Source organism: Phyllopteryx taeniolatus, chromosome 10, assembly GCF_024500385.1.
Source record: "Phyllopteryx taeniolatus isolate TA_2022b chromosome 10, UOR_Ptae_1.2, whole genome shotgun sequence".
Lineage (NCBI taxonomy): Eukaryota > Metazoa > Chordata > Actinopteri > Syngnathiformes > Syngnathidae > Phyllopteryx > Phyllopteryx taeniolatus.
The window spans coordinates 26949485-26971006 of record NC_084511.1 but is presented as its reverse complement, the minus strand read 5'-3'; the positions used below and the strand labels follow the sequence as shown (position 1 = coordinate 26971006).

Below are 21522 nucleotides of genomic sequence, written 5' to 3'. Positions count from 1 at the left end.
TGAAATTACAATTTTAAAACAACATTTTAAGTTCAGTTTTGTTTGATGATCTTAAACATTAAAGTCGGGGAACTATGCAAAAATTCGCAAGAATTTGAAAAGGGGGGGCCAATACTTTTTCACAGCACTGTATACTCTACTGCTGTACTATGCATAACTAAATATGATCTGGTATTATATTATAGTGATATATGACTCGATTTAATTGTAATAATATTAACATTTTGTAAAATAAAAGTCACACACCTTTCGTTAAATCTACGAAAATCTCTTGTGTATTGATTATGTGATTGAAATAGAAATAGAAATAGAAATAGAAATAGAACTAGAAATAGAAACGTGGTCGGCGTTAGGACCCGCGGGGCGCCATCATTTGATCCGACGGAGCGGAGGGCGTGGCCATAACAAGGAAAGGCCGGCCGGCGGAGGAGGAAGACGAGCTGCGTTCACTGCCAGTCACTTCATCAGGATTCCGGACATCTGCGTCCGCTGACGGCAGCTAGGGCAATGTGAGTGGCGGGCTGCGACTAAACCAGACCTCCTGCTCCTACTAACGCCACCACCAAAACCGCTACCACCTCTCTCCGCCGTGAAGTTTGACGCTCGAGCCCCCGCCTCACCCAGCATGTCGGTGCTCGCCCTCCAAGAGTACGAGTTCGAGAGGCAGTTCAACGAGGAGGAGGCCATTCGGTGGATGCAGGAGAACTGGTAAGCCCCACGTTGAACCTTTCTGTGTTAAACGCTTCCTATTGAGGACCGCAACGCCGAACCGGGCGTGTGATGATGCCGTTGATTCCCTGTGAATTTTACCCCCCCCCCCCCCCCCCCGCCCTCGCTTCCCACATTCCCCCCTCGGCCCCTCCAGGCATCAGGCACCGTGATGGTGATGTTAAGGTCATCATGTCCTCGGCTATAGTTGCCTCATCTGCCAAACCGGCATGACCAGTCGTAAATGCTGCTTAGCTTAACATGGATCGAAAGAATTGAGTCCAAACGAGGCTAAATGCAGCTCATTTTTGTTTGTAGCCTGGTTGTGCTGTGAAGCTTAATCGAAATGCCTCTGTATATCTTAATAGCGGGATCCATTCAGTACATGTCTGAACATTGTATTTGTATGCATTCGATGTGTATTTATATTCATCTTCTATTTCACCCCCCACAAAAAGAAATGGAAAAGGCATATAGATGAATCAGTATCCTAGTGCCTCACATCTGCTGTGTGTGTCGTTTGTTTGCATGAACTTGCCATCAACATAAATCACATCATCACATTTCCATTCCATGTGTGTGGACTGTATGTATGAGGCCGCGTGGGTCAGCAGCACAGGACCCTGCCATCCCCTGGCACTAAGGAAGCACCAATCAGACACCTCTGCTGATGTCTGCTGACAGAGCTGCGGCCAATCAGGGCGCTACTCTGCTATGCTGGCATCTGTCTCGTAGTAGGTGTCCCGCACACACACGTATGCGGTCGTTCAAGGGGAAGTGTGAGGTTCTTATTTAAACTGGAGGGGTGAGGAGGTGCGGGCAGCAAAACAAACAAAAAAGAGAAAAATAAAATAAAATAAATAAAAAGGCCAATAACCCCCCAATCGTGTTCATCAGTGTGAATAAGTTAAAAACAAGGGCCGTGAAACCTTACCTCATCTGCCAAACCCGTATGACCAGTCGTAAATGCTGATTTAAAGAGGATTGTGGATGCGTGTTAGGGCCTTCCCAAAGTGGTTAGCTTTACAGAGGGAATGGACACGCGTCGATACCAATTTGAAACGAACATATCAAGAAAACCCAATTAGCAAGGACAACTCCAATTCTGTTCATAGTCCATATATGGGTGTTTATTTGATTTCGGGCACTTTTGATTTTCGTTTTTCTCAAAAATAAAATGTCACAAAAACTATATTATATATATTAAGGTAAGGTAGGTAACCGTACCTTAATTGTTATCTTCCTGTGACTCAGAATCTGTTCATGTCCATATATATTGATTTAAGATTTTTTTTTTTAAATTTGGTTTTTTTGTCAGATACCCTCGAGAAATGTCATTACCGCCACAATGGCATATTGATTAAAAATGGATTAATCTTGTGATGGTAATGACATTTTAAAGTTTTTAAGCTAACTGTGCTATGCTGGTAGAGTTATCTTTTCTTTTTCTTTTAGCTAGCTCGTGCTGTACAACATTTTAGATGATTGCAGGAAAATCGTTAAACATATTAACACGACAAGTCGTTTGGTAAGGACATGTAATAAAAATATGTGACTTAAGGGTACAGATGAGGACAAAAACTTACTCGTCCAGTTATCAAAATGTCTGACTTCTCTCTGCCCTAGCATGTGCTTGAGTGACAAGAGAAAATGACACAGGGAATTAAAGAATCAGCTTTTGAGTAAACTTGATTGATCCGAAAATGGTCAGTGGACAGACATATTTTAGTAAAAATAAAAGACAGAATTTGAAATTTTTGTATATATGATGAGAAATCATTAATTCGATTTATATTTTAAAGAATTTATGGTAAAGGTTACACCATTTTAGCATTATTATTATTATTATTTTTTTTAGTAGAACAATAGAGCTTCATATATCCAAACCCCGTACTAGGGACAGGGTGAACTGTAAAATACCACAATAAAACCGCTAAAAAAATATCAAAATATACTAATATTAACATGAAATTTTAGACAACACTTATAATTAGGCACACCCACTGCTGGTTATTGAAAAAGATCTATTTAAATATATTTGTTCTTTAAATATTACATTAAGGACACAAAAAGGCCTGTAATCAAATAAACATACCTTATCATCTTGATAAGATCGTTCTTCATTTATAGTTTACATAGCTCTAAGCGGTAGCGATGCAGACGTCAGTTGCTGCGCCCTTATCGTCAGTTTACGTAAACGCCATCGTAGTTCATCAAGGCTACAAAGGGCTGGGGAGTATCAAAGACAAAAAAGTCATTTTGGCCATTCATTTATACCAGATGACAAATGGGCAATTTAAAAAAAATAAAATAAAAATAAAAAATTGGTCATTTTTTTTTTTTTTAAACGGCGTGTAAAACCGGATATAAGAAATGTGTACCCAAAAAAATGGACAAACCTAGCTAGCAAGATAATTTCATGCAGTACTGATGTCTAAGTTCAGAAGCATGGTGCGACAGTGCGTAACTTTCGAAACCACAAAAGAAGAATTTTGACCAACCGTAGCACTGCATTCTTCCTCTACCAAAAATTAACAAGCTTCAAAGTCAGCACTGTTTTGGCATTTGTTTCCTTCTATTGACACTTATTGGTTTGGTCTAAATATCACTTGATTACAAACGTACACATTTTGCGCACTTTACACTCATACACCAAGGAACCCTTGTGTTTGTATACAGCCAAACCTCTGTTTGCAAACTTAATTTATTCTGAGACTTGATTCGTGAACTCAATTTCTTGTAAAGCATATGTAAATTTTCCCATTTACATGAATGGAAATAGAATTAATTTGTTTCTGTTTCTTGTTTTTGGGGTTTGGTTAAAAAGAAATAGAAAAAAATGAAGGTGGGTGCCGTGATTGGATAGAAAAGGAGATTCCCTGAATTGCTCAGTCATTCACAAGCAAAGATGGGGTGAGGTTCAACTCTTTGTGAACAAGTGCGTGAGAAAATAGTCAAACAGTTGAAGGACAATGTTCCTCAACGTACAATTGCAATTACAATTACAATTGTAATTGCAATTGTACGTTACAATTTAGGGATTGTACGTTACAATTTAGTACGTTACAATTTAGGGATTTAGGGATTTCATCATCTACGTTCCATAATACCATCAAAAGGTTCAGAGAATCTGGGGAAATCACTGAATGTAAGCGGCAAAGCCGAAAACCAACATTGAACAACTTCAGAAAACCAATGTCAGTAAATACAGTTCGGCGTTACATCCGTCAGTGCAACTTGAAACTCTACCATGCAAAGCAAAAGGCATTTATCAACAACACCCAGAAACGCCGCCGGCTTCTCTGGGCCCGAGCTCATCTAAGATGGACTGACGCAAAGTGGAAAAGTGTTCTGTGGTCCGACAAGTCCACATTTCAAATTGTTTTTGGAAATTGTGGACGTCAAAAGCCAGCATCTGTGATGGTATGGGGCTGTGTTAGAGCCAATGGCATGGGTAACTTACACATCTGTGAAGGCACCATTAATGCTGAAAGGTACATACAGGTTTTGGAGAAACATATGCTGCCATCCAAGCAACATCTTTTGCATGCCCTGATTATTTCAGCAAGACAATGCCAAACCACATTCTGCACGTGTTACAACAGCGTGGCTTTGTAGTGAAAGAGTGCGGGTACTAGACTGGCCTGCCTGCAGTCCAGACCTGTTTCCCATTGAAAATGTGTGGCGCGTTATGGAGCGTAAAATACGACAACGGAGACCCCGGACTTGTTGAACAGCTGAAGCTGTACATCGAGCAAGAATGGGAACGAATTCCACCTACAAAGCTTCAACAATTAGTGTCCTCAGTTCCCAAACGTTTATTGAATGTTGTTCAAAGAAAAGGTGATGTAACGCAGTGGTAAACATGACCCGGTCCCAGCTTTTTTGGAACATGTTGCAGCCATAAAATTCTGAGTTAATGATATTTTGCTAAAAACAATCAAGTTTATCAGTTTGAACATTAAATATCTCGTCTTTGTAGTTTATTCAATTCAATATAGGTTGAACATATTTGGAAATCATTGTATTCAGTTTTTATTGATGTTTAACACAACATCCCAACTTCATTGGAATTGGGGTTGTAATAACCATTAATAGGAGTGTGTTCCTGCTGCTGCTGGCATTAAAATGATGCTGATCACTCCCGACGACTTCAACATCGGCGACCGCTGGCTGGGCTGCTGCCCTTCTCGGTCAGCGTGGAAGATGTGGGCCAGCTCTTTAGGAATGATGCCTGGAGTGCCGCTCCCGTTTTGTCTTTCACATCGCATCAATCCTTCTGGGGGGAGCACAGGGGCAGCAATTTATTAGATTTTTTTACTGTGTGCTATGCCAGTTTGGCTTAGATCATTTCCCCCATGTTATAGTGCAATGATTTATCCAAGATGTCCTCATAGGAAGTGGTAAAGGGGACATATTACAGAAATTTAAGATGCCAATTTGTCCGCTGCGTTTGCCACAAGCAAGGGTCCACCACGCTAATTGGTGTGAATTTGGCAGCTTGGTGATGAAGCGCTGCCTCCACCGCTGAAAATACAATCCCTGCTCTTACTGTGTATGGAAGCTTACAGATCACTCTTTTAGACTCTGTGGTCAACTAAGTGGATACCAACCACAGTAGATATAAAGCCTACACCCCCCCTGTTCAAAATGCCAGCTTTTTGTGATTTAAAAAAAAAACTGTGACCAAGATAAATCATTTCAAAATCTTTTCCACGATTGTGACCGCCGACCAGTACAACTGAAATTAATTTTTAAAATGTGTATATATTTTTGAGAGGGGAAGTTACAAAGATGACTGAAATGTGGTTGCGCAAGTGTGCACACCCTCATAACTACAATGTTTCTGTGTTCCAAATTATTCAATCACATTCAAACTCATCTTAAATGTGATTCAGCATACTCTTGCAATAAAGTGCCTCTGATGAACCCCAAATAAATTTCAGATGTTCTATTAACTAGGCTTTACCTTTTTTCTTTGCTTTGTAGCAGAAGCCTGGCGGTTTTGTGCTAACACTGGTATTTCGAACTGTTCATAATTCCTTCCACCTTGTCCCAGTTCCAGCTGACGAAAAACGTCTCCAAAGCAAGATGGTGTGTTCTTTTTGGTGATTTTTGCAGAGTTGTGTTTGGTAACAACTTCTCTTTAACAGATGTGGTAACGTGTTATGGTCCGATGAATTCCAAAAGTTATGTTTGGCGTAAATGCTCAAAAGAATGCCATACCGACAGTGAAGCATGGTGGTGGCAGCATCATGCTTTGGGGCTGATTTCTATAGCTTCAACTGGGGCCTTAGAAAAGGTGGAAGGAGTTATGAACAGTTTGAAATACCAGTCAGTGTTAGCACAAAACTGTTTGCCAGAAGGCAACAAAAAAAAAAGTCTTAAGCTTAATAGAACATCTGTTTAAATGGTGCTCACTTTCATGTAAGATGAGTTTAAATGTGACTGGGTTATTCTGAACACTGCCACATCCCAGTTCGAAAAGGGGGTGAACACTTATGCAACCACATTTTTTCAATTGTTTATTTTTACTTCTTGAAATGCAGCCCTATGGGGGGCACAAGCCAGTGCAAACTGTAGGCCGGTCCCGAGCCTGGATAAATGCAGTGGGTTGCGTCAGGAAGGGCATCCGGCTTAAAACTTTGCCAAACAAATATGAGCGTTCATCCAAAGAATTCCGTCCCGGATCGGTCGTGGCCCGGGTTAACAACGTCCGCCACCGGCGCCGTCAACCTGCAGGCTGCCAGTGGAAATTCAGCTACTGTGGGTTGAAGTCGAAGAAGAGGTGGAAAGCGGGTTCTTCGGCAGAAAGAGAAGAGGAAAGCACAGAGCCTAGAACTGAATGTGGGGACTTTGAATGTTGGGACGATGACAGGAAAATCTCGGGAGTTGGTTGACATGATGATTAGGAGAAAGGTTGATATATTGTGTATCCAGGAGACCAGGTTGAAAGGCAGTAAGGCTAGAAGTTTAGGGGCAGGGTTTAAATTATTTTACCATGGTGTAGATGGGAAGAGAAATGGAGTCGGGGTTATTTTAAAAGAAGAGTTGGCTAAGAATGTCTTGGAGGTGAAAAGAGTATCAGATCGAGCGATGAGGCTGAAACTGGAAATTGAGGGTGTTATATTTAATGTGATTAGTGGCTATGCCCCACAGGTAGGATGTGACCTAGAGGTGAAAGAGAAATTCTGGAAGGAGCTAGACTAAGTAGTTCTGAGCATCCCAGACAGAGAGAAAGTCGTGATTGGTGCAGATTGGAATGGACATGTTGGTGAAGGAAATAGGGGTGATGAAGAAGTGATGGGTAAGTATGGCATCCAGGAAAGGAACTTGGAGGGACAGATGGTGGTAGACTTTGCAAAAAGGATGCAAATGGCTGTAGTGAACACTTTTTCCAGAAGAGGCACGAACGTAGGGTGACCTACAAGAGCGGAGGTAGAAGCACGCAGGTGGATTACATCTTGTGCAGACGATGTCATCTGAAGGAGGTTACCGACTGTAAGGTAGTGGTAGGGGAGAGTGTGGCTAGACGGCATAGGATGATGGTGTGTAAAAAGACTCTGGAGGTGGGGAGGAAGATAAAGGCAGAGCAGAAAACCATGTGGTGCAAGCTGAGACAGGATGAGTGTTGTGCAGCTTTTCGGGAAGAGGTGAGACAGGCTCTCGGTGGACAGGAGGAGCTTCCAGAAGACTGGACCACTGCGGCCAAGGTGATCAGAGAGGCAGGCAGGAGAGTACTTGGAGTATCTTCTGGCAGGAAAGGAGAGAAGGAGACTTGGTGGTGGAACCTCACAGTACAGGAAATCATACAAGGAAAAAGGTTCGCTAAGAAGAAGTGGGACACTGAGAGGACCGAGCAGAGGCGAAAGGAATACATTGAGATGTGACACAGGGCAAAGGTAGATGTGGCAAAGGCCAAACAAGAAGCATATGATGACATGGATGCCAGGTTGGACACTGAAGAAGGAGAAAATGATCTCTACAAGTTGGCCAGACAGAGGGATAGAGATGGGAAGGATGTGCAGCAGGTTAGGGTGATTAAGGATAGAGATGGAAATATGTTGACTGCTGCTAGTAGTGTGCTAGATAGATGGAAAGAATACTTCGAGGAGTTGATGAATGAGGAAAATGAGAGTGTAGGGAGAGTAGGTGAGGCCAATGTGGTGGACCAGGAAGTGGCAATGATTAGTAACGGGGAGGTTAGAAAGGCATTAAAGAGGATGAAAAATGTAAAGGCAGTTGGTCCTGATGACATTCCTGTGGAGGTATGGAAGCATCTAGGAGAGGTGGCTGTGGAGTGTTTGACCAGCTTGTTCAATGGAATTCTAGTGTGTGAGAAGATGCCTGAGGAATGGGGGAAAAGTGTGCTGGTGCCCATTTTTAAGAACAAGGGTAATGTGCAGAGCTGTGGGAACTATAGAGGAATAAAGTTGATGAGCCACACAATGAAGTTATGGGAAAGAGTGGTGGTCGCTAGACTCAGGACAAGTGAGTATTTGCGAGTAACAGTATGGTTTCATGCCTAGAAAGAGTACCACAGATGCATTATTTGCCTTGAGGATGTTGATGGAAAAGTACAGAGAAGGTCAGAAGGAGCTACATTGTGTCTTTGTAGATCTAGAGAAAGCCTATGACAGAGTACCCAGAGAGGAACTGTGGTACTGCATGCGGAAGTCTGGAGTGGCAGAGAAGTATGCTAGAATAATAGGACGTACGAGTGCAGCAAAACAGTGGTGAGGTGTCCTGTAGGTGTGACAGATGAATTTAAGGTGGCGGTGGGACTGCATCAGGGATCAGCCCTGAGTCCCTTCCTGTTTGCAGTGGTGATGGATAGGCTGACAGATGAGGTTAGACTGGAATCCCCGTGGACCATGATGTTTGCAGATGACATTGTGATCTGCAGTGAAAGCAGGGAGCAGGTGGAGGAACAGTTAGAAAGATGGAGACATGCACTGGAAGGCAGAGGAATGTAGATTAGCCGAAGTATAACAGAATGTATGTGCATGAACGAGAGGGGTGGTGGGGGAAGAGTGAGGCTACAGGGAAAAGAGAGAGCAAGGGTGGAGGACTTTAAATACTTGGGGTCAACAGACAGAGCAATGGTGATTGTGGTCAAGAAGTGTAGAAACTGGTCCAAGCAGGTTGGAACGGGTGGAGGAAGGTGTCAGGTGTGTCATGTGACAGAAGAGTCTCTGCTAGGATGAAGGGCAAAGTTTATAAAACAGTGGTGAGGCCAGCCACGATGCGCGGATTCGAGACAGTGGCACTGAAGAGAAAACAGGAAGCAGAGCTGGAGGTGGCCGAAATGAAGATGTTGAGGTTCGCTCTCGGAGTGACCAGGTTGGATAAAATTAGAAATGAGCTCATCAGAGGGACAGCCAAGGTTCGATGTTTTGGAGACAAAGTTAGAGAGAGAAGACTTGGATGGTTTGGACACGTCCAGAGGAGAAATAGTGAGTATATTGGGAGAAGGATGATGAGGATGGAGCTGCCAGGCAAGAGAGCGAGAGGAAGAGCAAAGAGAAGGTTGATGGATGACATGACGTGAGGGAAGACATGAGGGCAGTTGGTGTTGGGGAGGAGGATGCAGGAGATGGGCTTCCATGGAAAAGGATGACGCGCTGTGGCGACAAGCCGAAAGGAAAAGATTTTTACTTCTTGTAAAGAGAAATTCATGTTAGTTGTACAGGTTAAAGGTCACGTTAATGGTGGCAAAGGTTTTGAAATGATTGATCACAAAAACCCAGGACACGCTGGAGAGACTGCGTCTCTCGGCTGGCCTGGAAACGCCTCGGGATCCCCCCGGAAGAGCTGGATGAGGTGGCTGGGGAGAGGGAAGTCTGGGCGTCCCTGCTCAAGCTACAGCGGTAGAAAATGGATGGATGGATGGATAATCACAAAAACCTGGCATTTGAACATGGGTGTGTAGAATTTCTCCATCCACTGCAGCTCTGCTGCCAGTTGTCATGGTAACGAAAGCTGTTCGCGTGTTGGCAGACCGCAATGAAGAGGGCAGGGGTACATCCTCGAAGACCAACGCCTCCATGTATGGCCATGGGAACAGGAGTTCAGAACATTACCGAGAGATTCGAAATGGCTGTCGCTTGGCCGCATTGTTTGTTTTTGTTTATTTGTTGCGAATATGGCTGCACGATAATGGGAAAACGTGATAATGTTGTTGAATATTGGAATGGGGGATAAATAAATACTTGAGTACACATGATTGTTTTTCTGCCCACATTGATCCTAGTCAGTGAGTACCTTATCGAGACACTGGGCAAAAAGATAGATTATTTCAATTCAAACAACATGGTTTTAATGAAAACAAAATAAAAAATAAATCCACCTGGCTCCAGCTGCTATATTAACAATTAACAGTCTTCGTTACATGGCGATGTAGTTTCCTGATCACTTAAATAAAACATCTTAATTTCCCCCCCCCCCCCCCCCCCTTAAAACATGTTCTGCTTTTTGTCACTAAAATGTCCCTAACTAGTTGGATTGTTGAAATAAGAATATGATATTAATATTAAAATTATATGTGAAGATAATTTGAACCCAATTGCAATTGTTTAATCTTGTCTTTTCCCAATCAGCAATACACCTCAATTCAAGGAGAATTGTCGGGTTGTGGATGTGCAAGCGTGTGCTGCTTTTGCAACTTTTCATATAACGCTTCGTGGTTGTGTTGAAGGTTGCTCTGGAGATCAGTCGTGTTTCCTCTGGTGGCTGCAACAAGCTTTTGTATGACTTTCATAGTAGCTGTGTTTGTAACCGTTCGCCTCTCTTGTATCCAGAGTATTTTCGAATAAGAAACGGGCCGTTCTTTCTTCTCCGTTTCCCACATTTTCGTACTAGTCTCCATCCCCCCCCTAAGCCATTTTGACGCCAACTAGCTCCTTCTCCGTTCGCAGCATATTGGGCAGAAGGGCCCCATCAGATTGGCCAAATACATCGTCATGCAGAAGGTGAATGCATGGCAAACGATGTACTATTTATCACGGGTCAAGCAATGTTTTGCGATATGTATTTGTGCGTCGCAATGAAAATATATTTGTGATATATTGCGCAGCACTAGTTTTGATGCGAAATTTGAGTTAGGAGAGCGCTTCAGATAGACGACCGCTCAAGTGAAGTGAGTCTAATTCGGAGTTTGTTGATTGACTGTCGAGTTCCGTCGTTGCAGATGAAAAGAAATGTCGTAAAATGCCCGCTCTGCTGCCGACGCGCTCTGTTAGCGTTTCAACACATCTTGACTCGGCCTCAAAGAATTTCCTATCTTGAATTGTTGCTCAAGCGGGGTGACTGATAGGTCATTTTTTCTGTCAAATGTCTATTCACCGTCAGCTCAACCCAGCACTTGATATGTGGTGTAGATAATACACATGGAGAGATTGTGCAAAGCTGCCCAGGGGTGGTATCTGCCTCTTCTTCAAGGACGACCTTGAAGGGGATACACTATGCTACGTAACAGAAGTGCATTGTAGAGTACATTCCCCTCAAACATATTGGCCAATTCCTTTTATTTCTGACCTCCGCTGACTGCTTGTGAAGACTACATTTATCCTAGTCGGTTGTAGCCAATGTGAAAAACCAGAGCTTTGTCTATGGGTGGCAAAACTTGCAATTGTGAAGAAAAATCAGAGTCGTAGAGAAGAAACCAACCACTGGTGTACTAACACATCGAACGGCGAGACACAACCGTTAGTGATATCAGCAAGCCAGAGGTTTTATTCTTAAAAAGTATCTTTAACATTATCAGCTGCTGTAACATTTAACAGTGTCTGAACATTAATGCTGTGCTTAAATAGTGGAAAATAATAAAATGTGCTTAAGTAATGATTCAATTCAAATGTATTGCCCATTTAAAAAAAATAAAAAATAAAAAAAAATAAAAATTGTACTTAAATGTTTGAAAAGGAACGGTTCTGAAAGATGAAATGCAAATGAATAGTACCTGAAAGTTAAATACAACTGAACTGTACTTGGCATGGAGTCAAAGTTTGATGATCATTTTGAAATTGTGAAGTTAGTCAATTAATCATTTCAGCCCTATTTTTCTGAAGCTGTTTTTACTGCATCTTTGTCGTCTAAACGTCCAGTTAAATCCCCCCAAAATGTGACAAAGTTTTAAATACTGTCAGGATAATGAAATTGATTAAAGACTGAAAATCTTCAATCTCTGACGTTCAAGTAGTTTCACACACGTCATAGGCACAAATGATAAGCACCAAACAAATCCCCTTATCTACAATCTTTGGAAGTTGCTGCGTTGGCCAGGTCATTTTGCCGTTCTTTTAATTGCGTGATATAATCGGGACCAATTGGATGACACGCGCATGCTTCCTGCTCATATTCCCGCCACTTCTTGGTCTTCAAGAATTTCATCATGCCACACTATTATATACTGCATACACGCACACACACACTAGAGTCCATAAAGGTGTGAAAATGACCTGAACAGTATGTGGACTTTCTGACTGACCACTTTCTTCCATGGTACCAAAAGGAGAACCATGCTTTCATTAACAAAAAACCAGCACAAAAAAATGGACAATTAGGAATGGGTACCCCTTTCACATTTCAACTGGTACGTTTACCAATTCATGTTGCCTGGGAATCGTTACTGGTATTCAACAGTACCCGTTTTCGGTACGTTTGTGTGTGTTTGAGGTAGTAAATAATTTGGTCAATATATATCTATACATACTTTATGAACAAATATTACAAGACGTTTATATCAAATGAGCAAAAGGGTGGATTCAAAATCAAGGTTTAATATTTTACATAGAATAATAAAGTATAAATAATGCAAACAAAATACAAAGTGCTAAGCAAACATATTTGCAATCAACTGCACAAGGAACAAAGATAAAAACTTATTGTATCATGATGTACTATGATAACTAATGCAAGTTAATAAGCCAAACCTTTCCCTATGCACATATGTAATACAAAATAGTAACATTGTAGGGACTGCTTGCAAGCTGCGGCGCCTCCTCTGCTGTTTTCGCTAATTTGTATTTATTTTTATATATGTGTGTGACATCATTACACACTTGTGCTGCACCGCTGCGTTAGAGTGCGCCACGGAAATTGACGTAACATATTTGCATAACAATTTGGAAAGTGTAAATGTAGTCGCTATCGCCATACATACAAACCCCAATTCCAATGAAGTTGGGACATTGTGTGAAACTTATATGAAAACAGAATATAACGATTTGCAAATCCTTTTCAACCAATATTCATTTGAATACTCTATAAAGACAAGATAATGTTCAAACTGATCAACTTTGTTGTTTTGCAAATATTCACTCCTTTTGAATTTGATACCTGCAACACGTTCCAAAAAAGTTGGGACAGGTGCATGTTTACAACTGCGATACATCACCTCACTCAGCATTTAGGAACTGAGGACATACAGTTTTTTGAAGCTTTGTCGGTGGAATTCTTTCCCATTCTTGTTTGATATACAGCTTCAGTTGCTCAACAGTCCGGGGTCTCCTTTGTCGTATTTTGCGCTTCATAATGCGCTTGCACACATTTTCAATGGGAGACAGGCCTGGAATGCTGGCTGGCAGGCCATTCTAATACGCACACTTTTTACAACGAAGCCAGACTGTTGCAAGACATGCAGAATGTGGCTTCGCATTGTCTTGCTGAAATAAGCAGGGACATCCCTGAAAAAGATGCTTGGATGGCAGCATATGTTGCCCCCAAACCTGTATGTACCTTTCAGCATTAATGGTGCCTTCACATATGTGCAAGTTACCCGTTCCATGGGCACCAACACACCCCGTTAACATCACAGCTGGCTTTTGAACTTTGCAAAGATAACAATGGTCCTTTTCCTTTTTGGCCCTGAAGGTACGACGTCCATGATTTCCAAAAACAATTTGAAATGTGGACTCGTCAGACCACAGCACACTTTCCAGTTTGTGTCAGTCCACCTCAGATGAGCTCAGGCCCAGAAAAGCTGGCGGCGTCCCTGGGTGTTGTTGATATATGGCTTTCGCTTTGCATGGTAGAGTTTTAGCTTTCATTTGTAGATCTGAACGCTATCTGTGTTACCTGCCTGCCGATGGTTTTCTGAAGTGTCCCTGAACCCACGTGGTAATATGGTGCTGGTTTTTAATGCAGTGCCGTCCGTATTCAATGTTGGTTTTCAGGCTTTCCGATGAAGTGCAAAAAGATTTCTCCAGATTCTGGACCATAGATGGTGAAATCCCAAAATTCCTTGCAACTGTATGTTGAGAAACATTCTTAAACTGTTGGACTATTTGCTCACGCACTTGTTCACAAAATGGTGAACCTCGGCCCGTCCTTGCTTGAGAACAATGGAGCCTTTCGGGGATGCTCCTTGTATACCCAATATTGACATTGACATGTTCCCGAAGAGTGTTTTTGAGTATTCCTCATCTTTCCCAGTCTTTTGTTGCCCCTCTCCCAGTTTTTTTTGGAACGTGTTGCAGGCATCACATTCAAAATGAGTGTGTATGTGCAAAAAAAAAAGAAAACAATCAGTTTGAACATTATAGATCTTCTCTGTCGTGTATTCAATTGAATATAGGTGAAAAGGATTTGCAAATCGTTGTATTCTGTCTTTATTTACGTTTTACACAACGTCCCAATTTCATTTGCAATTTGGGTTTGTACGTACATTGTACACACTGTAAACACACCATGTCCGCCGAGACAACTGCAGACTCATCCCCAGACTGCAAACGCTGGATTATGTAACCGATGAAATCTCCTGGACCATCTAATACGGATCCAAGTTTCACAGCAGGTTAGCCAGCAGCTCCATACAACGCTGGGGGAAGGGAAGGGGGGTGGTCACACCCCAGGGATTCCTGTGTTTGGCACGATAATCCCACTTGTACACAACAACGTACTTGCATAAAGGCGACAATGTGTTATCCGGTCATGTTTATGATGCTGCTCGTTACATTGTAAATGCAGCAAGTCTATGTACGACTTGATGACGGGAATTCACAGAGATGTGTCAAACATAGCTCAGATAACTTGTGCCCAAATGCCAAAAAAAGTTTTATTGTGTTGCAAAACCTTGGATTGTTATAATTGGTATTATACCTTATATTTAGGGCTGTAACCATCAAATATTTTTAACATACGATTTTCCCATCTGACAGCGGCGACATGCTGATTAAGTAATTGGTGACTACATGACATCTTAGGTTGTATGTATGCTATGAACACATTATTTTTGGAACACATTTCACAAATTATGAATTTGACGGTTACAGTTAATTGATAATCCAGAATTTGAACGTAGACCTAAAACATAGTGAGGTAAACATCTACCTGCTTCGAACGGAGTGCATAACAATGTCACTTGAGCAACCCAACCTCCCACCCTCACTGTTCTGAAGAGCATTGAGAAGCGATGATGTCATCCTGCAGTCCCAGCCTTGACGTTGCTATCGTGGGAACGTCGCCATCTTATTGGCTGAGGTGTCTGATTGACACTGATTGGTAGTTATGACATACAATTCCATGCCAGCTTTTACGAGCGTATGTTTTTGTTGTTGTTCGCTCTTTAGTGTTTTCAGCAGCGTGCCCTTTATTTGTCTGTCCCACTACATACTTATCTTCCACACACAAGGCTGCAGCTGTGAGGTATTTGAGCCAAAATGGAAGCAAAAGATAAACATCTGGAGTCAGTTGGAGCTACTTAAAAAAACAAAAACAAAAAAAAACCTTCAGCTGTGGAGGGACCAGTTGAGGTGGTCATTTCAGTTTAGTGTTGTCAACAATGTGGCGATGATGCAAGCGTTTTGTCTTTTAAAGGAGGCGTCCAGTGAACCGTCACTATTCGTAAGTAATTGAAGTGGCTCACGCCCCTCCCTGAAAGGATTTGTCATTCTCTATAGATGCCACAATAGGACAGCAAGGACTACTATTGTCCAAATGAAGCTCCTCGACTCACTTCAAATTGTTTCCTTGGCACCAATATGCTACCAGATGGTGCTAAAGCGACGCTGTTATTCGGAAATCTAAGAATGCCGTACCGCGAATATGTTTGGGTTCACCGTACAGCTATTCGCGGAGGATAGGGACGAAAGTGCTGGACCCACACGGTGATAACGTAAATTGGTAATTGTAGATAGGCTTAGTGATGTTCCACTGACCTGTTACAGATTTCACTGGTTTTGATGCGGTGATTATTCCTAGTTTGGCGAAACTATCGTGAACCACTGCAGACACGGGTGCCGCCACATACATAACTCTGGCTGATTGTCAATCAAGAATGTAACACTGCTGCTGTGCCATATTGGATGAGTGAGTGTGTGTTGGCGGACATTTTGCCTAGCCTTCTTTCTGCAGCATAGGTTTGGTTGAGCGGACAGTAACGGTCTGTTGTCTCAATGAAAGACAAGCTACCATACAATACATAACAAACATACTGGAGACAGTATTTATCCTCAAAAATGATGACATAATGTTCATATTTTCTTGCCATGTGACAGAAAATGATAAAAGGGCAAGTTTTTCAAAAACAATCTGCCGTGTGAATTGCTGAACCGTGAAAATGTGCAGCGGTCAACTGTATTAAATATCTGCAAATGCAGAACCGCTAATATGCTGGCTTCACCTTATTTCTTTTTCACGTGTTAAAAACAGTCCCAGCTGTTTTAAGATGTTCGTGACACGCTTTTTGTCCAAATACCTCAAGGATCAAGAGCTACTGCTCACCCTGGTTTTTGTGACCATGGCGACTACAGGTGGAACTATAAACAGAATTAAATATTTCAGGATTTAATTGACCATGTTGATGATTATTGCTTTCAGCTAACGAAAACCCGAAATTCACCATTTTAAGAAGGAATAATATGGATGATTATTATAGAAATTAGGTAGAAATTGGCAATCTGAAAAGTGTTTCCATGAGTTTCACTTTTCGATGGAACTACTGGAATAAATGAACTTTTCTACGGTGTTTTAATTTGAGATGCACCTGTATTTGTATAAATATCGTATGTTCATTTCCCGCTGTAAAATGCATGCGTGTTGTTTTTTGGCTTCTACAGGAAGAAGTCCTTCCTTTTCTCTGCCCTCTACGCTGCCTGCATCCTCGGCGGCCGCCATGTCATGAAGCAACGAGAGAAGTTTGAGCTGAGGAAGCCTCTGGTGCTCTGGTCCCTCACGCTCGCCGTTTTCAGGTGGGGCAAATGACCAAGCGATATTTGGAAACTCAGATTTTTAAATGGTGAATCTTTTCCATCAAGCGGTACAAACAGTTCCTTTCCTTTTTGGTGTTTTTCCATCGGCAAAAGTTGTAAAGGTAACCAACATAGATTAATGGGGAGGGGAGGGGTCTACGATTCGAGTTTGATGACTGAAAAACTGTACTGTGGTGCCTTGAGATACAAATTGAATTTGTTCTGTGACCTCTATCTAAAATCATATTTTGCCTTTGAAATAAAGGCTTTAAACCGTTCCAGCCTTCCCCTAAAAACAAACAAACCATTTTCTTTGTATTTTTGATAAGAAAAATAGCACTCTACAATATTGTACTTTACAAAAACATACAATAATTACACAATTGATTATTTAAAAATGTAATCAATTTTTGCCCAATTTTTTTTTTGCTTCCATTCAATGGGCATGCGCTGCTGCTCCTGGTGTGTGCGCTTTGGCCACCTGGAGGCAGAATAATACAGATGTACGGATATACACGGAGCGGGTCAAAACTCAGCAGTAAACCGCAGTAATATTAGAACAATACATGATACATTTATATATATATATATATATATATATATATATATATATATATATATATATACACACCTGTGAGTATTGTTGTATTTGTCTACGTGTGTGTGCTGATGTGCTTCACCGTTTGTTTCAATCTGTTGCTAAAAGGGTTTCAACACTGATGCATTTTCCCTCTTGGCTAACATTGATGCTACTGCACACGGCTTTGCCTCAATAGTAAATGAGAAAAAAAAAGTGTTGGTGCCGAACCAAACGGGACCTGTGGACTGAACCGAAACAGTCAAATTGAATGATTTGGAAGGTTTCCAAAAACTGTTCCACCCTTAAGGGTCATACGCTTATTTTGAAACCCTTGCTTTTATTTTGACACAAGCACCATAGAACCGGAAGTGTTGGGACTCGTAGCTGAGAGAGGGGAAAAAAGCTTGCTTCCATTTCATGTGTGGAGAATGAAATTTTTTTTAACTCCCGTAGAAGCCATGCCTGTATGTATAATATAATATATATGTTTTGTCACGTAATTTCATGTGCAAATGTGCAGTTAAAAATAGGTTTTGTGAAGTTACTTGTTTATGAAAATGTTTGAGTGACTGGGAGTGTAGTGGTACATAATGCCGCCTTGAAACGCAGACGTCGCGGGTTCCATTCCTGGCCAGTGTGCCAATTTATAGCCACTCCTGGTCCCAAGCCCAGATAAAAACGGGTGTGTTGCGTCAAAAAGGGCAGAAGCATAGATGGTGTGCCATCACACAAGTGACGTGTACAAGTTAATTTGATGCATGCTAATAAAAGGAGATTCGCTGCTAATTGATAATGGAGACTAATGCTTACTTTCCTCTTATAGATTGTTTGTGTTTTAGCTCAAATATGTATATATATATATAAATATTTCTAATATAATATTTACTTTATTTGCTTCGCGTCGCCATCGTGCACAGTATATTTGAATCTAAAAGCTGGTTTATTTTTAGCCTTGTTGCATGTCTTTTGGCGTAGTCTTGTAAATATTTGACGGCCAATAAAGTTATTTTAAAAATAATAATAAATGTCGGCCATGTGGGACAAACAACACGTCTGAGACAGACAACGCGTAATGCCCGGATCAGACTACAAGACAATTTTGCTCTTTCACGATTGCACTATGTCAGACTATTGAAATCAAATCTTGTATTCCGATACCACCACATCCCGTTTTTTCCCGTGAATGTGGCCCATGAACTAAATTGAGTTTGACACCCTGTCTGAGAGAATTTTAGAAGGGATGAGTTTGTGAATAGCTAACCATAAATAGGTGGGGGTTCGCTATATTATACCCATTTTGTTGCATGAAAAGAGATTCCACCACTCTCCTAAATGAGTCGCCAATGCACTTTTCGTTCTTTAAAACGTTGACTAATTCCTCTTCTTTTGTACAGTGAATGCCATCCATCCATTTTTTTCTACCGCTTATCCGAGGTCGGTCGCGGTGGCAGTAGCTTTAGCAGGGACGCCCAGACTTCCCTCTCCCCAGCCACTTCATCCAGCTCTTCCGTGGGGATCCCAAGGCGTTCCCAGGCCAGCCGAGGGATGTAGTCTCTCCAGCGTGTCCTGGGTCGTCCCCGGGGTCTCCTCCCGGTGGGACGTTCCCAGAACACCTCACCAGCTATTGCTCCACAGCTGGAAAGATGTTGTAGACATTTAGAACGAGTGAGGGCAATCTATTCCAGTGTTATGTAATAACAAAATATCTTTAAGCAAACAGAAACACTGTGTTTGTTGTCGGCCACGGTTCAATGTACTGTTGTTTTGGTTCTGTTTTTATTACAGTATATTTGGCGCCGTCCGCACTGGAAGCTACATGACGTACATCCTCATGACCAAAGGGCTCAAACAGTCGGTTTGCGACCAGAGCTTTTACAACGGGCCCGTCAGCAAATTCTGGGCCTACGCGTTTGTGCTAAGTAAAGCGCCAGAACTGGGTAAGTCCATTTTCTTTCTACATTTTAGAACATATTTCTTTCTGTACTGGACGTGTTAATGATCTGGATTCTAACCATAAATTATATATTTTTTCAACATACTAATATTTTTGCATTTTGTTAAATTATGTATTTTAATAGGAAAATAATAATGCGTGCTCATTTGATGTATTTTTTTGTTTATCAACTATTTAATAAAAATAGGTCATTTTATCGTTTTTACGTTTCATTTTAATAACGAAATAATGCATTATTTACATTTAGTATTCATATTTTTTTTAACTTTAGAGATTCTGCCCTTGTTTTAGTGTTTTTGTTTTTAATTTACTTGTTTTAATGGAATTCATGTATAGCACTTTGTTTCAGCTGTGGTTGTTTAAAATGTGCTCTACAAAAAAAAGGTTTAGTTGGATTAAATATGATAACAAATTATGTCATATAGTATTTTTTAAATTGTTGTTTCTAATTCTAAAGTTATTCCACTCGCATATACCACTCGTCGGAATAAGCTAATTAGTTTGGGATCCTTTCATACTTGAAAAGAAGATGAAAAGTGCAGTTTGTTTACTTCAAGAACTGGCTTACACAACAAGGCAACTTAAAACGTTGTTTGCGAACATAGCCTACCACCGCTGGGTAGAACGTATTTTAATGCTCCCACAAGTGGTCAACAATAGACACAACTGCATGTGCACTTTCAATCGCTTTACTGAACAAATGGTAATAAACATTCATAAAAAGTGGCCACAACTGAAGCACAGTTAGCAATTTAACCGCAAGCTGCTAACCTGAGCTCACAACAGCAAACTCTAGTTTCATTCGCTGACGCCCACATCACTCACCAGGCTAGGCCCGCCTTTTAAAGGCATACACACTCAGTCGCAGATACTAGGGTAGTATGTGAGGATGGTGAAACCAAATGGACAACGATAATACCTGTACTTCACATGTACATTTTGTATTTTATTAATAAGGTGCAATCTATTTTTGTATATTTAGTTGATGTGATAATCGTTGGCCCAATCAATTCTAAAAATAGTCACTAGCTGCAGCCCTCGGGAGCGAGCCTTGCTTTAGATGGGATGCCAATAATGAGCTTACTGTCTTATGTGTGCAGGCGACACGCTGTTCATCGTGCTGAGAAAGCAGAAGCTGATCTTCCTGCACTGGTACCACCACATCACCGTACTGCTGTACTCCTGGTATTCCTACAAGGACATGGTGGCCGGCGGCGGCTGGTTCATGACCATGAACTACCTGGTGCACGCAGTCATGTACTCTTACTATGCCCTGCGGGCGGCCGGCTTCAGGGTGTCGCGCAACTACGCCATGTTCATCACTCTGACACAGATCACCCAGATGCTGATGGGCTGCGTGGTCAACTATCTGGTGTACTCGTGGATGCAGCGGGGCCACGAGTGCCCGTCGCACATGCACAACATCGTCTGGTCCTCGCTCATGTACCTCAGCTACTTCGTGCTCTTTGTGCAGTTCTTCTGGGGGGCCTACGTGGGCAAGACCAAAACATCCTCTGTCGTGAAGAAGACTGAGTAGAAAAGGCAAAAAAAAAAGGGAGAAAAAAGAAATGAGACTGGTGGCGAGATGATAGGTGGACCACTGTGATGAAGCCATCGTAAACTGAAGTTAAAACTCAAAAGTCCCTCATTAAGTAGTCTTAAATCACTTGATTGAAAAATCTGCCACAAGCGTTGTTTACTTGACTTTTTAAACTACTACAACTGAAGAATTGCTTTTGTCTCGTCAGTGTGCGTGTGCTGTTTTATGTTTTTATCTGTCAATACAAATAAAAGTTGTTAATTTTCACCTTTTTGTCTAGCATTTGCCACATTTTCTCAGGTCTTAGTCCAGCCATTTGCCCATTGACATATGCATGACGTCAGGACACAAAAACAGCTGTTCCAGTTCTTCCGAAATGATCTACGCTTCTCTTTATGTATAAGTAATATAAAACAGTGTAATAGTGGTTGGCAAGCCTGCCTCACAGTTGTAAGGATCGGTGTTTGAATCTGGAAAATGGAGGATTAAAGATTTCTGATTGGTTTGTTGCAAATAGACTCGTTTTACAAAATGGGCGGGGAAACATGCA

The 21522-nt window shown here is 41.6% G+C and overlaps 1 protein-coding gene across 1 annotated transcript; it reads left to right on the top strand.

Moving 5' to 3' along the window:
- Nucleotides 1-400: 400 nt before the first annotated feature.
- On the top strand, nucleotides 401-21239 carry elovl6 (ELOVL fatty acid elongase 6). The gene is made up of 4 exons (XM_061788086.1): nucleotides 401-708; nucleotides 16767-16898; nucleotides 19264-19415; nucleotides 20533-21239. Exons 1-4 carry the CDS (start codon nucleotides 626-628, stop codon nucleotides 20967-20969), a joined length of 804 nt encoding a protein of 267 aa, XP_061644070.1. The 5' UTR covers nucleotides 401-625; the 3' UTR covers nucleotides 20970-21239.
- Nucleotides 21240-21522: the final 283 nt, after the last annotated feature.